This window comes from Apis florea, unplaced genomic scaffold (assembly GCF_048593485.1).
Source record: "Apis florea isolate Af1SG1 unplaced genomic scaffold, ASM4859348v1 contig_3585_pilon, whole genome shotgun sequence".
Lineage (NCBI taxonomy): Eukaryota > Metazoa > Arthropoda > Insecta > Hymenoptera > Apidae > Apis > Apis florea.
The window spans coordinates 2,481,097-2,498,401 of NW_028256788.1; the positions used below are offsets into that span (position 1 = coordinate 2,481,097).

General features: G+C 22.1%; 4 protein-coding genes across 10 annotated transcripts; all 4 read right to left on the reverse strand.

The window, feature by feature from the left end:
- Nucleotides 1-177: 177 nt before the first annotated feature.
- On the reverse strand, nt 178-2,043 carry LOC100864482 (PI-PLC X domain-containing protein 2). Of its 4 annotated transcripts, none has more exons than XM_086914146.1 (4): nt 1,916-2,043; nt 1,686-1,855; nt 1,456-1,559; nt 178-1,229 (listed from the first exon to the last, which is right to left on the reverse strand). In XM_086914146.1, exons 3-4 carry the CDS (start codon nt 1,511-1,513, stop codon nt 376-378), a joined length of 912 nt encoding a protein of 303 aa, XP_086770272.1. In that variant the 5' UTR covers nt 1,514-1,559; nt 1,686-1,855; nt 1,916-2,043; the 3' UTR covers nt 178-375. The 4 variants fall into 4 exon arrangements, with proteins under 4 accessions (XP_086770272.1, XP_086770273.1, XP_086770271.1 ...); XM_086914147.1 differs by having other exon boundaries at nt 1,456-1,601; nt 1,916-2,033; XM_086914145.1 differs by having other exon boundaries at nt 1,456-1,855; nt 1,916-2,034.
- A 375-nt stretch (nt 2,044-2,418) lies between these two features.
- Nucleotides 2,419-7,789, reverse strand: LOC100864129 (putative cytochrome P450 6a14). 2 transcript variants are annotated; one of them, XM_012487741.3, is made up of 7 exons: nt 7,688-7,789; nt 6,702-6,765; nt 5,272-5,655; nt 4,582-5,107; nt 4,160-4,378; nt 3,458-3,709; nt 2,419-3,329 (listed from the first exon to the last, which is right to left on the reverse strand). In XM_012487741.3, exons 3-7 carry the CDS (start codon nt 5,602-5,604, stop codon nt 3,142-3,144), a joined length of 1,518 nt encoding a protein of 505 aa, XP_012343195.2. In that variant the 5' UTR covers nt 5,605-5,655; nt 6,702-6,765; nt 7,688-7,789; the 3' UTR covers nt 2,419-3,141. The 2 variants fall into 2 exon arrangements, with proteins under 2 accessions (XP_012343195.2, XP_086770275.1); XM_086914149.1 differs by lacking the exon at nt 7,688-7,789 and having other exon boundaries at nt 6,292-6,702.
- Nucleotides 7,790-7,928: 139 nt separating this feature from the next.
- Nucleotides 7,929-10,291, reverse strand: LOC116414519 (cytochrome P450 6B1-like). Of its 2 annotated transcripts, XM_086914158.1 has the most exons (6): nt 9,849-10,291; nt 9,648-9,735; nt 9,253-9,351; nt 8,809-9,030; nt 8,311-8,562; nt 7,929-8,153 (listed from the first exon to the last, which is right to left on the reverse strand). In XM_086914158.1, the coding sequence occupies exons 1-6, from the start codon at nt 10,182-10,184 to the stop codon at nt 7,963-7,965; spliced, it is 1,188 nt and encodes a 395-aa protein (XP_086770284.1). In that variant the 5' UTR covers nt 10,185-10,291; the 3' UTR covers nt 7,929-7,962. The 2 variants fall into 2 exon arrangements, with proteins under 2 accessions (XP_086770284.1, XP_086770285.1); XM_086914159.1 differs by lacking the exon at nt 9,253-9,351.
- A 1,681-nt stretch (nt 10,292-11,972) lies between these two features.
- Nucleotides 11,973-16,162, reverse strand: Cyp6as5 (cytochrome P450 6AS5). 2 transcript variants are annotated; one of them, XM_031917050.2, is made up of 6 exons: nt 16,008-16,162; nt 14,768-15,155; nt 13,974-14,499; nt 13,335-13,556; nt 12,868-13,119; nt 11,973-12,752 (listed from the first exon to the last, which is right to left on the reverse strand). In XM_031917050.2, exons 2-6 carry the CDS (start codon nt 15,101-15,103, stop codon nt 12,589-12,591), a joined length of 1,500 nt encoding a protein of 499 aa, XP_031772910.2. In that variant the 5' UTR covers nt 15,104-15,155; nt 16,008-16,162; the 3' UTR covers nt 11,973-12,588.
- Nucleotides 16,163-17,305: the final 1,143 nt, after the last annotated feature.

The following is a 17,305-nucleotide window of genomic DNA, read 5'->3' on the forward strand; positions in this document are numbered from 1 at the left end:
TATAAATATTATTTTCAAAATATTTCTTCAACTAATTTTTTAATATTATATTTATATAATTCAAAATTTAAAAAAAATAATGTACAACATTGCAGCAATTCATATTATAAGAAAGAATATTGTTATTGAATTTCAAAAATTATAGAAAAATATAAAAAATTTAGATTTTTAAGGAAATAATGTGAACATAAATTTATTATAGTATTTATTATATATACAAATAAATATTTCTTTAAAGATAAAATAAATTTCTTATTAAATTGCATAATAGAAGATGATCTTTAAAATAATTTATCACAATCAGTTTGCATTGAAATTGTAAATTTCATATTTATCTTGTATATAAATATTCAAGTACAAAATATTTTGCATAAATTATTGTAAGTCAAAAATTTTCTTATTGCTATCAATAACTGTCTTACAAAATAAAAAATTGTTATCAGATATAAAATCAGCTATAATAATATTTAAACCACCACGACCAGGTCGCTTGTGATTTATCCAAAGAAGAATTGCTTTTTGACATAATGGTACTAAATCTCTTTGTAACGTTCCGCATAAATGTTTCAATATATATGGAATATCAGGAGTTAAAAGACATTGTGATATAAAACCAATTTCCAATGGCCGCGCTTTCAATTTTATATCTAAAAAATCTATAAGTTCGTTGACGCGAACAGTATTAGGCCATGGAGTATGCCATAAACAACTTGGCCATAAATTTGAATAATTTTGTGCAAATACATTTCTATAAATAACAATAACTTGATATTTTTCTAGATTAAGCCAATTTAATGTTATATGATCAAACATAGAAGCTACTGGACATAATTTTGTCTGAAATATTCGGAAAATCGTTTCAACGAGATGAGAATGATTCGTTTCTGAGAACGAATAGAAATGCTGAAAATCTAATATTACAATTTCATTACTATGGAAAGATAGCCATTCTGCTATTTCTTGTAATGGTTGATATATTTTCGATCCGTATAAACCATGAACAAAATAAATGTTTGCATCTGTTGACTTGGTTGCAACACGTAAATCCAGATATCGTATTCCACCATTGAGCTGATCTTTAATATTTTCATGTTGTGTAATAGACCAATTAAAAATAATGGGTTTTGAGACGAATGAACAATAGCGACCAAGAGCTCTGATGTATTTTGGTTCATCGGGCCCCACATCATTATGTCGTTTTATGGTATAAGTCATCGTATCATGAGAACCTATTAAGAATTATCAATTCATGTTAAAACATTGATAACTAAATTTATTACTTTGAGGTCAATTTAATCATACTAATTTTAAAACTTATTTTATTTTAATTTATTATCAATTTTAATTAATTCTTCTGATTTAATAAAAATAAAAAAATTTTTTTAATTTAAATGAATATATATCTTATTTGAGGATATAATTTTTGATAAAATAAGAAAATATTTTGAAACTTACCGGGTATTGCCAAATGTATTATGGGAAGATTTTTTAAAACTTCCGGCAGTTGAGTCATCCAGTATTCTAGTTCCTTGTTTAAAATAATATTGTTTCGTTTTGATCTATGTAAAACATTGTCAGTGTCTTTCATTTCGTATTCCATACTATTTAATTTTTAATGTTGGTTACGTAGTGATTTTTTTAAATGAATTTATATAATGAAAAAATAGAAGGTGTATATCACCTACAATCAAATGACGAGTCAGTCGATGTTCTCCATCCTTTATAGATTTTTTCAAATTAATGTTCCCACGGTGATGTATTAATCACCTTGCACCTTCTTCCGACACAGAAATGAACGGTACAGATTCATAAAACTTAACCTCATGGTCATTTGATTATTCACTATCCCTCTTTCCTACAATAAGGAAGTTAATTGCACCAGTTACAACATTATATTGGTAACATATGTACTTACATCATTATATTTATTTATTCAATGAAAGCAAATTATTGTAACTTCACATAAAATTTAGATATATGTGTGAAGTTACAATAATATATATATTCATTTATTATAGCATATTTTTGTGTATAAAATTGTAAAGTGATTTTTTTCATTAAATAAAATAAAATTTAAAAAACATTGAAAAAAATTTAAAAAATATTGAAATTTTTAATTTTATATGATAAACTAGAAAAATAGAATAAAATATGAAATAGGTAGATAATTTTTTTAATAATAGAATTATTATTATAATTTAATAATAAATAATAATAGAAATTAAAATGAAATTTTTAAATTGGAATAATTCTCACTATATTGATATAATAAAACTTTTATATTTATTTTATATATTTGCGATATATTTTATAATATCTGTTATATTAAATAAAAACATAATGATTTTGTTTTACTGTAGAATAATTATTAAATTAAATAGAACATTTAAAGATAAAAGTAAATGAAAAGATGATAAAAATTATCAATAAAGTTTAATCAATGTCATTCACAATATTGTTATTGTCACATATATATATATTTTATTTATTATAAAATTCTTACAATCTATAGATCATTTAATTCATAATAAATTTTGTATTCAAATGTAAAAAATGAAATTTAACAGAAAAGAAAATAATTAATTTCAAAAGTAAATAACTATTATATAAAAGTAATTTTACTTGTACAAACTTAATGTATATAAGTCATATAATTTGTTTAATTCCATTTTTAAAATATGAAGTTCTATAAAAACCATTTTATAGAGAAATCATATTGAAAGAAATACTAATGAATAATTATCCTTTTTTTTTTATTTGTATTTTTTTATATATATATATATAGCATTTGATATTTGTTATTTATACAAGATTTTTTTGTTGTTATTTATAACAAGATTTGATAATTAAATATATAATATATAATATAATAATAGTAAAAATAATAAAACAAGAAAGTCCAATTTATATATTTATAATTAATCATTTCATATTATGTCATCTAGATTTTTTCAATTAAAAATTAATATTATAATAAAATATACTATAATAAAATATATATATCATGAAATATATATATACAGAATATAACTCTTATCAATATAGTTATATATATAGTTGATTTTGATAATTTAAAATAAAAATTTTTTTGAAATGTTTTTCATTAAATTATTGGAATAATTTAAACTTTTCAAAATCTCATCAGTTTAAAATCTCTTCATCATTTTTTATTTTAGTAAATTTTAAATATATTCCTCCTTTTGGTGTTAATAAGAAAGCAGCTGGATTGATTTCATATGGAATCATAGTTTTATTACAAACTTCAACTTTGTAATTCCGAAGTATTGTTATCAAACCAATTTTGGATTGGTAAACTGCAAATCGTGCTCCTGAAATACATATTAAAAAATATTATTGAATATGATAAAATTGAAATTTTTATTACAATATTTCTTTAAATTTTCTTTGAATTTTATTAATTAAAGATATAAAGAAAAATTATAGATAAAAAATATACCTATACAATTTCTTGGTCCATCACCAAAAGGCAAATAGTGCATTGGATGTCGTATTGCAATAGCATCATCATTAAATCTTTCAGGAATAAAAGCATCAGGATTTGGATAAATTTTAGGATCATGATGAATTGCATATAATGGTATCCATACAAAACTCTTTTCTGGTATAGAAATTTTTGTATTGTTGAAAGTATAATTAGTTATTGATTTCCTTAATATAACTGGCCCAGGTGGATATTTTCTTAATGTTTCTACAAAAAAGAAATATTAATGATTTGAATAGTAATAATAATCAATAATAGTTAATGATTGCTATTGCAATCAGTTAACAGTAGTAATATAATGTTTCAAATTTTTAGGTAAATTACGTGGTTTATTTTTTTCTTTATATAAAAAATCTTTAAAAAATAGAAATGAAAAAGAAGATTTCATTTGTAAAATTGCTGATAAGAAAATAATAATATAATAATAATAATAAGAAACATCAATCGAATTCAAAAATTCAAAGAATATATGCGATCGATTATTTCATATATTTTTAACATTGATCGATATTGTAACGTAAGATTATATAAAATTATAGGTAATATAAAATTTAGATGATATAAATATAAAATATAGTAAATAAATCATTCCAACATACAAATATAACAAACGAATTCAATAATTCGTATTATATATATATAATAGCTATTACGCACCACGAAATACTAAATCCAGATATGTCATATCTTTTATATACTCGTATTTCAATTCATTATGTTTATTGAAATATTCTTTAATCTCTTGCCGTAACTTATCTTGAACTTCAGGATTTAAAGCTAATTCATAAAGTGCGTTGCTTATAGCTGACGAAGAAGTTTCAAATCCAGCAATGAAGAAAACGAATGCTTGTGCCGTTAATAAAGTATCCGTTAATTCTGTAAATAACAATTAAAAAGAAGAAATATGAGAAATAATTTCATTTTTACAAAAATCGATTCACTAATTTTAATTATTATTTGATAAATTATTGTATAAAGAGATATTTTTAATAAATATTTAAGATGTTTTCGTATTGTCTAATTATTTAATTTTGATATTATTATATATTTTTAATCGATAAAAAATGTAAGGTACTTACTAATATTTTCTAACTTATCTGGATGTTTTTTAAGCTCTATAAGCATATTGACAAAATCAGGCCTCACAATATTGTTTTCTTGTCTGTATTTCATTGTACTTACGATAATATTCGTGAGGAACTTTGTAACTTCCATTGGTGGCAATACGAAAGCAAGTAAATTATAAATTCGTGGGAAAATTTGTGCAAATCGAAATCTTAAGATTTGCCAAAATGAAGTGGCAAATACTTTTCTACCTATTCGACGAAATTCGCTTTCTTCGTCAGACAGCGCGTTCATTTCGATACCGAAGGCGCAGCTACCTATTACATCTGTTGTATATTTAGCTGTTAATTCACGACATTCTATGGACTCTTCTCTTACTACCACTTTATCTAGATATTGTTCCAAATGTTTTGCACAATCTAATATTAAGGGAAACATTTCTTTCAATTTGCCAGATGTGAATACTGGTGAAAGTCTTGTTCTTAATGGACGCCATCTTTCTACCTCCAAATTGAAGAGATGTGAAGATAATGGTTCTGCCTATAATTATTTTAAAAATCAATAAATAGAAACATATAATAATAATATTTAATATATTTGAATATGATTTAAGCTTAAAATTTAATTTTTTTTTAAATATAATTTATTTATAATTTAAACTTGTATTTTATATGTATATCTAAAATAATTTAATACCAATTTACCTTTTCGTGAATAGGAATTCCTCGGTTGGCAAACTTAGAAAAATCCTTTATTAAAACATCTTTTATAAGATCTGGATCTTGAATAATGAGTATAGGTGTTTTTCTAGTGAATATTCCGATCATAGATTCATGTTTGTATTCCTCACAGAGTTTCTTTAAATAATGGCACATAGACGTCCTCAAAAGCATTACATTTTTTATATTACCGAATATTGGTATCGGTTTTGGTCCAGGTACTCCACGAACTTTCCAAAAATCGAATGTTGAAGTAAAATAATAATAAATTGCCAAAAATAGTAAGATGATTCCAAAAATAATTTCTAAACTCGTCATTTTTGTTTTATAGTTAATTCAAGGAAGAAATGATGGATATAATTAAATTGTCTGCAAAATATTATTATTATTACTTCAATTTCCGTAATAATTAAAGTATTTTAAATATAATATTATCATAAAAATTAGAATATATTATATTAATAATGTATTTTTTATTAATGTTTTTGAATTGAAATTAATTTTTAACCAGAAATGAGATTAAAAAAAATAAATGAAATAATATTAATTAAAATATAATTTAATTTGAAATGATAGATTTTTATAAATAGAAATTTATTGTTTTTTGTTAAAATTTTTGAACAAAAAATCGAATTTTTTAGGCATAACAAATATTTTTATTTTCCGGAAAAAATATTTTATATTATCTTTTATTAATAGAAGTTTGCATAAACTAAATAATGAAATAAATAATAAATAAAATTGAGTGAGAAACAAGATACTTATTAAGAATTTGATTATAAAAAATAAAATAAATGAATTTCTTTATTTTGAGAATAATGGATAATTAATTTTTACATTATTTAGATATTTTATAGTATCCAACTATTATTTATTTACTCGAAGTAAGAATTTTTTATATAAACAATAATAATTTATTCAATTATATGATATTTAAAATAATGATTTAATAATTAATTATAATTTAATATACGGAAATTATAATTATAATACATTTTTACTTACAATAGACATTCTTTTTCTAAAAATAATTAAATATTTTTTTTCTTTTATTTCGAAAATATATTAATGAAATTTAAAAAAATTATTATTATTAAATTATTATTTATTATTATTTTAATAGAAACATATAATTAAACATTATCATTATCATTTAAACATTATCAATTAATTTATTTAATCAAAAAAGATTGCTAATTTGTTTTATCAAATAAGATAAAAAATGATAAATGACAACAAATTATATGTATTAAATATATTTGATAGGTTAACGTGTATCACTTTTACACTATTATTTTACGTAAAATTATACGTAAAAACACTCAATGACAATTATTTACGATGAATGATGATAATAAGTCACTATATATATAGTACGAAATATTATTATAGATATATGACATAAAAAAGCTTACTGTTTTGGCACAAAGTAAAAACTTATGGCGCAGTTTTCAATGGACTACTGTAGTAAAATGATATCTGCAAGATAAAACAACAAAATGTGTATATATATATATATACACATATACACATTGTTATATATATATATATAAATTTCATAATATCATAATACATAATTATATAATAAAACGATTAAATAATAAATTAAAAATTTATTTGAATTAAATAAATACATAATTTTTATAATAAGAGTAATTAAAAATTATTTAATTATACGAATCAATTAAATAAAAAGATTTTACAGTTTTATTTTTTATTTTACAATTTTATAGTTGATTAATGAAAAAAATCAGAAATCTTATCATCAGAGTACGCAAGTATAATAATGATAGATTTGATTCAACATGATGAGCAACTTTATAGATGTCGCTCTTATAAAGAAATATATCAATGGTACACGTTGATTTTAACGAAAGATAGTTCTCAAAAAATTTGATATATATTTTTTTTAATATCTTGAGAATTAAACGATGTAGAAAAAAATTTTTTCTAAATTGTATATTAAACTATAAATTAATAAAACATCAAAATTTCAACATATATCATTTCGATATGTTTTCTTGTTAGTAATAAAAATATATATCTACATACTACGTAGGTAACTATATAAGGTTATATAAATAAGAAAATTATATATATATTATTAATTAATTGTATATCATTAATTAAATATGTAATATATATACATATATTAATAAATATTAATAAATTTTATATTTATATATTTTGTAATATATATTATATTGCATATATATATAATATTAAAAATTTTATATATAAATTTACATTATATAACAATATATATATTATATTATATATTATATTATATAACTGATTTATATTTAATATTGAACATCTTTTAAAAAATATATCGTGTAAATATAAATATATACAATGAATATATATAATTGAAATTGTACAAAATATATAAAATACTTACAATTGAAAAAAAGAAGATAGTTTAGAAGATGATACAAATATGCGTAATAAAATAATAGCTAAAACGTAACATAGAATACGAAGACTGAAACATATATATTCGATTTAAACTTATATATACAACTTCAAGGTTAAACTTATATATACAACTTCATTTTCTTCTTATGTTGATATTAATTAATAGTATAATAACATAGAATATTTTTTACAAATATATCTCTTATACATAAAAAATATTTAAGTATGTTTTCAAGTTTTTATATTTATTTTTTCTCGTTATTTATTTTGTACTTTTCCGTAATCAGTTATTTTTTCCACTTTCAAGAAAATTCCATCTCTAGGAGCCAATGTAAATGAATTTATCTTTTTTACATAAGGAATCATTGTTCTTTCGCAAACATCTACTTTGTAATTTTGTAGCATTTTTATTAGTCCAACTTTTGTTTGATAAACGGCAAATCGTGCTCCTGAAACGAAATAATAATTTAATCATCGATTGTATTCATTAATGTACAAAAATACAAAACAAGTAAATGTTAAAAATTTTAATAATCGTAAGACTGATACAAATTATTATTAATAATAATCAAACGATAAACGTTTTAACATTTTTCTTTGAATTACCAATGCAATTCCTTGGCCCATCACCAAATGGTAAATAGGTCATTGGATGGCTTGCAGCTACTGCATCCTCGTTAAATCTTTCAGGATCAAACACGTCTGGATTTTCATAGAATTTTGGATCTGTTTGAATTGCATACACAGGAATAATTATAGAAGTTTCAGCAGGTATTGATACTTTTGTATCATTAAAGGTATAATTAGAGTTGCATTTTCGCTTTAGAAGCACTCCTGGTGGATACTTTCTCAGTGTTTCTGTTTAAAAGGACAGATAAATCATTAAGGTAATTTCATTTTAATAATAATTCTATTTTACTTAAAATAATCTGACTTTAAATTGCAATTATTAATTTTTACATATATTTCAATGTGGTGATAATAAATTGTTGATTTTCTATTTATTTGCAAAAATATATATAAAATAAAATATTAATAATAATGTATAAAAATTTTTATATATATTTTGTTATTGTTGAAATAAACTTACTTATAAAAATATACCTTTAAATACTTTGTCCAAATATTTCATTTTCTTAACTTCTTCGTATGTGAGATTTTTATTATTTTTGGTATGGAATTCTTTCATTTCTTTTCGTAGTTTATCTTGTATGTTAGGATTCAGAGCCATTTCATAAAGAACGTGTTTCATTGTCGTTGATGATGTTTCAAATCCAGCCGCGAAGAAAACAAAAACTTGCGCAGCAAGTAAACTATTCGTTATTTCTATAAAATTTCGTAATAGTATTTTAAAAAATAGTATTTTATACATTAATATCATAATGATTATTTATAAAACATTATCAGACAAAAGATTTATGATAAATTTAAAATTCTATTTCAAATTCTATTTCAATTCCACGTCTTAAAATTTTATTTATGAAATGATCACAGACTTCAACTTTATTTGCTTTTTGAAAGAATTAAAATCATCATTATCTTACTTACTAATATTCTTCAATTTTTCCGGATGTTTTTTCAATTCCATCAATAAATTTATGAAATCTGCTCTTACCACATTATTCTCTTCCCTATATTTGATTATTTCTGAAATAAATTTCATCACAAATATACTTGTTTCTGAATATGGTATTACAAAACCAAGTAAATTATAGAACCGTGGAAAAAATTGTCGAAGAAAAGATCTTAGAATATTTTTATCTAGCTCAAAAATTTTTTTTCCTATTACTGCGAAATTCACTACGCTCGTCTGACAACGCGTTCATGTTGATATTTCAAAACAATCCACAGGCCCTCCTCTTTTTACAACATCCTCCAAGCATTGCTCCAAGTGTTCGGCGCATTTCAATATCAAGGGAAACATTTCCTTTTATTTAATTTACCAGAAGTAAATACCGATGACAATCTCGTTCTTAATGGTCGCCATCTTGTCACATCTATGTTGAAGAGATTTGCGTTCAGTGGATCAGCCTATAATTGAAAAATTAAATCGAAGCAATTTATTTTAAGAAATTGATAGAACTTTGAACTTTTTATATTGCTAATGAAAGTAGAATTAAATATATATATATAAAAATACATAGCCGTTCAGAAATATTGAATCCTCGTTCGTCAAACGTAGAAAAATCTTGGATCAAAACATCTTCGATGAGATCTAAATCGCGCAAAACGAGATTAGGCGATTCGCCGAAGAATAGCCCGAACATTGCCTCGTTGTCATATCTCTTATATAATTCCGTTATATAGTTGCTTATTTCAACTTTTTTTAATACGACATCCTTGGTATTTCCAAAAAATGGTTGGTTTAGGTGCAACCAGGCCACGATTTTTCCGAAGAAATCAAAATTTGACGTAAGATAATAATACAAAGCGAGAGAAATCGCGATGAATGCGATTAATATTTGAAAATAATCAAACATGTCGATTCAGTGTGAAACCGTGCGAAACTTAGAAACTACTCTTTAATCAATTGTAACATTGTAGAATGATAGTATGCAATTGACGTTTTGAAACTTATTTCGACTCATTATTTATTCTCAACGTTATCGTGTTTATATAAATATTTATTTATGTTTATAGTTATATATTAAACATATACCGATGTTTATAATTATATATTAAACATATGTACTTATGTTTATAGTTATATCCGATTTGTTTGAGATTGAAGTTTTCTTGAAATTATTATGATAATATTTGAGAAAAAATGATAATATTTTTTATTTATTTATGTTCTCATAATTTAATATAATTTTCGTTATCGTTAGAATACTCGTTATTTCTTCGATTCTCTTCGTTAGAATTACTTGTAAAGATGAATAAAATTGTTTTTAAAATTTATAAAAACATATATAATCTTCTAAGGAAATTTTAATTTAAATTTTAATTACTTTTTTTTAAATAACGTTTTAAAATATTTATTAAGTTTGCATTTAAATAGATATTATAATAATTTTAATCTTATTTATAAATTAATTTTACGATTGAGAACCCATTTTTACTATTGATCATAAATTTTTCAGTTATCTAGTTTATCAATGCACAAATAGTTATCTTCCCCAGTTAGTTTGATTTTTAAAAACATTTCAACGTTTATCAATGATCTGTCAATCATTTGATATATTATTTTATCGATATTTTGTAAATATCTATTTATATACTCATTTTTAGATATTTTATATTGTAATTAATCTTCATCTTATTATTAGAGTTAATTCCAAATTTTCAAAATTTTCTAAATTTTCTTATCAAATCAATTTTTTTATGAAACATTTTTTGAAACATTATCGTGAATGGTTTCGAAAATATTTTTAAAATATTTATTTTATTAATATTTGTATTTATTTCTAGATTTGATTCTTCCAAAGATTATCTTAAGAATGTATTAGCATCTTATATAATTTTAAAAATATTTTATTTTTTCTAATATGTTAAATAGTATTAATCTTATAGAAATAATAATTCCTAATTATACATTATATATTATTCTACAAAATAGTTTTTAATTTAAAAACTATTTAAAAATATTAAAAAACATAAATGAAATTCTTAATAATAAGATTAAATTTCATTTTTTCTCTTTCTTTATTTTTCTCTCTTTCACTTACTCACACTTGCTCACTTTCTCACTCTTCTTCTTTGTCTCTTTCTCGTAACAACGTTTTTATTTACATAAATATAATAAATATTCATCTTGAATATTATCGTTAAATTATAATTCCAATCAATGTTTACTAAAATTACTAAAATTATTTTGCTTTTTATTAAAATTATTTTTCTCACCCTAATTTTTACAAGAAAAACAAAATCATTAATCGATTTATACAATCTTTTATACTTTAATATATTTTATTTAAAATATTTTCCAATAAATATATCTCGATGATATTGTTGATATTACCAAATAAAAATTAATTTTAGATTAAGAATTAAAGATTTCATATTTTCGTCGGAAATTAAATATTAACATAATAATAGATATAATTATCAATTGTATCAATAATAAGTATTTTCAATATAAATATATTTATGTTTATTATTTAATATAATTATATTTTATATTTTTTTTTAATCCTAAGATATTTTTTGAATAATTTATATTCATAAATAATTGTTGAATAATATATATTGCTATTTATCAGAACCTATATATAATAATATAAATATAAAAAGTATAAATAAAAAAAATTATATTAATGAAATGTGTGTATTATTAAAAAAACCTTTATTTCAATTTTAAATATTCTAGTCATTCATATTAATGATACAAATTGTTTTACAAATATCACACACGAAACATCAATATTTATAAATTGATTAACATATATTAATTATTAATATGTTTACTATATTATAATATATTTAACATAGTTATGAAAAATGAATGATAATAGATGATAGAATGAATGAGAATATTTTGAATTTTACAATGGAAAAATGAAAATCTTATTAAAAGTTTTTATCAAAGAGGAATATTTTGCATATAAATTCTAATTAATCATTATAATCAACATATTCGATTATAAGAGTATAATAAGAGAGTTTAAAAAATTTACATAAGAAAATTATTAATAATAATTAAATTCACTTAATGCCTTCTAATAAAAATCTATTAATCTATTTAAAATTTTCCTTTCTAGTAATTCTTAGTAATAAAACCAATTATACTAATTAATTATACTTATAATTATTATAAGTATATATATATATTATTTTTTTTTTCTTTTGATTAGAAGTAATTATTTATGTCCCCGTAAAATATATATTTAACTTAATAGATTCCTAAAAATTTTTGAATGCAACGTTTCGTTCATTTCGTTCACTTCATATTTTTGTTATTTTTAAATATATTCCACCTTTTGGACTCAACAAAAATGCACCTGGATCAAATTCGTAAGGAATTATTGTCTTTTCGCAAACTTCTACTTTATGATTACGAAGAATGGTAATTAATCCAACTTTAGTTTGATAAACCGCAAAACGCGCACCTAAAAGTAACATAATGATTAATGATTGATTGATTGAAAATTATGAAATGTAAATGGAATATAAACAATAAGAAATTATATATATTCTTCGCATATTTTAATTAATTCAACATACCGATGCAATTTCTTGGTCCATCACCAAAAGGTAAATAGTGCATAGGATGTCGACTAGCCATTGCATCTTCATCGAATCTTTCAGGATCAAATGAATCAGGATTCGGATAAATAGCCGAATCTCGATGTATCGCAAACGCTGGAACCCAAATTGTGGTGTCCTTAGGTATCGTAACTTTCGTGTCATTGAATGTATAGTCGGATGTTGCTTTTCTCATTAAAATTGTTGCTGGTGGATACATTCTTAACGTTTCTGCAAAAAGATAAATTATCGGAATGCGTATATTTGTCGTAGAATTTTAGAATAAGAATTTTTAATCGTTGTTTTTAATTTTTTGTTCTTGTTCTATTAACCATTAAAATTACGATTAAAATATTAAGGAGTTTTTCATTTTTCATATTTTGATTTACTTCGTGTAAAACGATACGTAAGGAGATATGAAATATAATATTTGTTCTTGCTCATACCTTTAAATACTTTATCTAAATATTCCATTTCTTTGATGTCATCATATTTCAATTCTCTATTATTTTTAGCACAAAACGTATTGATTTCTTCGCGTAACTTCTTCTGTACATCTTGATTCAAAGCTAATTCGTAGAGAGCGTTGCTCATAGTTGTCGATGAAGTTTCAAAACCCGCAAGAAAGAATACAAATGCTTGTGCTGCGATTAATGAATCCGTCAATTCTGAAAAAAAAAAAGAAAAACAAAAAGTTACTTTTAAAGATAAACCATTATAGAATAAAATATTTGTTAAAAGTTTATGACGATAAGTTTTGAAAATATAAGATGTTAATATATTCGTTATATATAGAACGTAAAAATTAAATTAATAAGAATAAAATTTGCATATAATATAATAAGTAAACCTGAATCGATATTTTTCTAATATTAATTTTTAGAATTAACATTTAAAATCGATCCAAATCTCATTAAATCCCACGTATATGTATTCCGAATATATAACGTGTGATAAAATAATCATAACAACAATTTCAAAAATATACTATCATTTTTCATAAACGAAAAATAATAATTTTCTCAAATACAAAGATTACTTTTTTTCAAGGAACGTGAAATTACAAAGTTTTCACAAAAACTTACTAATATTTTCCAATTTGTGTGGATTTTTCTGGAGCTCCATCAACATGTTGATGAAATCTGGCCTAACGATGTTATTATCATTTCTGTACTTTATTGTGTCCTTCACAACCCGTGTAAAGAACGGTGCGAATGTTCGATCAGGCATCACATAACCGAGTAAGTCGTACAGCCTTGGCATGAATTGTTTCAACTTTAATCGTATAATATTTATTAAGTTCACATCGAACACTTTTCTGCCCATTTTACGGAATTCGCTATTTTCGTTCGTCATCGAGCTCATATCGATACCAAACGCGCAAGAACCGATTACGTCGGTTGTGAATCTTGCTGTTAATTCACGGCATTCGATGGGCTCGTTTTTTTCGATTAAATTGTCCAAATATGTTTCTAAATTTAGCGAGCACTCGATTATAAGATAGAACATTTCTTTTAATTTTCCTGATGTGAATATTGGGGAGAGTCTGGATCTCAATGGTCGCCATCTTTCTACTTCCAAGTTTAGGATATGCGGCGATAATGGTTCTGTCTGTCGATATTTAATCGAAAAAAAAAAAAAAAAAAAAAAAGAAAAGAAATAAGAAACATTAAATCATCGTGAAAGATTTTAAAATGTGCGCTGAATTTAAAAAATTAAAGATAAATTTTTTTCGCTACAATAAATATAATCGTACAATTCTATAGATATAATTTATAGAATATGATAAAAAAAATATACATCATCGTTTGTTATTATGTTGATTAAAATTAATTTAACTAAAATTTAACTTGACAGATTTTGTAAATATTTCGCTTACTTTTTCAAAAACTCCCAATCCTCGATTTGCAAATTTGGAAAAATCTCTAATTAATATATCTTTGATGAGTTCTGGATCATTTAAGAGAAGAAAAGGCGATCTATTCGCGTATAAACCAATCATTGGTTCATTTTTGTAATTCTCGTAAATATCCTTGACGAAGTGAGCCATCGATTTTTTAATCAATATCAGATCCTTCGTAGAACCGAAAAATGGTATGGGTTTCGGTCCAACCACTCCACGACTTTTCCAAAAATCAAACGTTGACGTGAAATAGTAATAGAGGGCAAGAATCAATATGGCGATGCCGCATAAAATTTCGAAACTGCTCGCCATTTTTCTTTTCTAATTTCAGATTAAATTTTGTAGACTATGTAACTGATATTATCTAAAAAATAATTTGTTATATTTATAATATAAGAATATATACTTGATATGATATATTATGATTTATTATAAATATATACTTTTATATTACATAAAAAAAAAATAGAATATTCTATTTAAAAAAATTATAAATTAATATTGTAAATTTATTAATTAATATAATATATCTTTGACGCGTATTATTTCCAAAAAATTTATAATAAATATAATTAAAATTTATTTAATAAATATTTAAATTTATCATTGTTGAATTATAATATATAATGCAGAATAATAATTAAAAAAAATATATATATATATATATTTATTCTATCTGTTATTCCAAAAATAAAATTTATTATTCTAAAAATAGAAAAATAAGATAACATTATTGCATAAAACAATGAATTATCATATTAAGTATTCTTATAAATTGAATACGCTTCTTATCTGCGATAAGAATAATGACCTATTTTTTTAATGAAAAGTATGTTTACTATTTCCGATAAGAACTTACGATATGAATATTTATTAAATGATTCGGCGGATTTAATTTGACAGATTCAACGATTTTTTTCATAAGTTAAAGAGAATGGTTTAAGCGAATAAGTCGATTACAATTAAATAATTGCAAAACAATATTAAGTAAAAAAATTCAGAGAATAACATAAGAAACATGTGAAAATTTTATGAAAGTAACACACACTTGTATATGAAAAAAATTCTATAAATTAATATTAAAAAATTACATAAATATTTATTCTATTTTATGTATTATAAAGTATTTAGAAATGAGAAAATAACACTTCTTTTATAACACTCTGTATTTATTTAGTGAGGATTAAATAAAAAGTGGAATAACAATTTAACTTACGAATTATATCGTGAAACTTATTATTAATTATTTATAAATGCACAAATATGTTTGATATGCAGGTATTAGACACAATATTTTACAATTATTTTACACTTTAACGAGTATATATATATACATAGGATATACTGATGCTTGAATATATTTGTAATGACTGATTGCGTGTAAAATATCCTAGCTTTATACTGAGCAGTCTTTGAATATATTCATGATGACTTGCAAGAGATGGCAATGGTTTGTTTACAATTTTGATTTCATGGAACTGCGGAAACAATGATGATATAAAATGATGATATAAAAATCATTTTATAAATTATTTAAATTAAAATAAATATACATAATATTAAAGAAAATATATCTCAATTAACTCAAAAAAATATACCATCCAATAAAAAATTATGAAACTACACATTTTTACTTATGTTTTTCTTGTATACGATAACTTTTTAAAATTTAGATTATAATAAAGTCTCGGTTTTATAATAATAAACCAACGATTTCTTGTTGACTTTTTCTTTTATTATATTTATAAAGATTATAACTTTATCTGTTAATTTAAAATACATTTAAGAATGTATAATTAACTCCATATGTTTGTATGTACAAATTTATTTTCGAAGGAATTAAGTATATTTAAATTACTTTTTTTTTTTTTAAACAGAATATGTCTTATTTGAAACATTATTTTCTATAATGTATAGGATATAATTGCGTTTATAGTATATATATAATTCATATATCTACATATATCTAAAATATCTAAAATATAGTGTATCATGAATTTTAAATGAATGAATCATTTTAATTTATATATACATATATTGTTTTTTCTTTTTTGGCTTCTTTTACTTCTTACGAACATTAATATTTTCTGTATAAAGATTTATTTGTCAAATAATATATAATATTAATAAACAATAATGGAAATTTATTTTGAATTATCGACGAAAATTTTTTTATTGGTTTATTCTTACGAGTTTGAAAAATTTTATCAAAAAAAGCAAGGAAAAAGTATTAAAAAATAAGCATAAGCTCAAATTAGTTGATTCATCTATGCTTAAATATGATTATTTGTAAAATTCTTAGATTATTGTATTCTGTAAATCTAATCTGATTAAATTTGATGATTTTTAATAACATATCCGATAATGTCTGATCATATGTGATGATAATAATTTATGATTCACTTTTCTACATAATAATTTCACGTGATAAGAAAAGATATTGTAAATTTAATCATCAATATTAGCATATAAGAAGATAGAGAAATGTGTGAATTTCCATTTGCATTATACTAA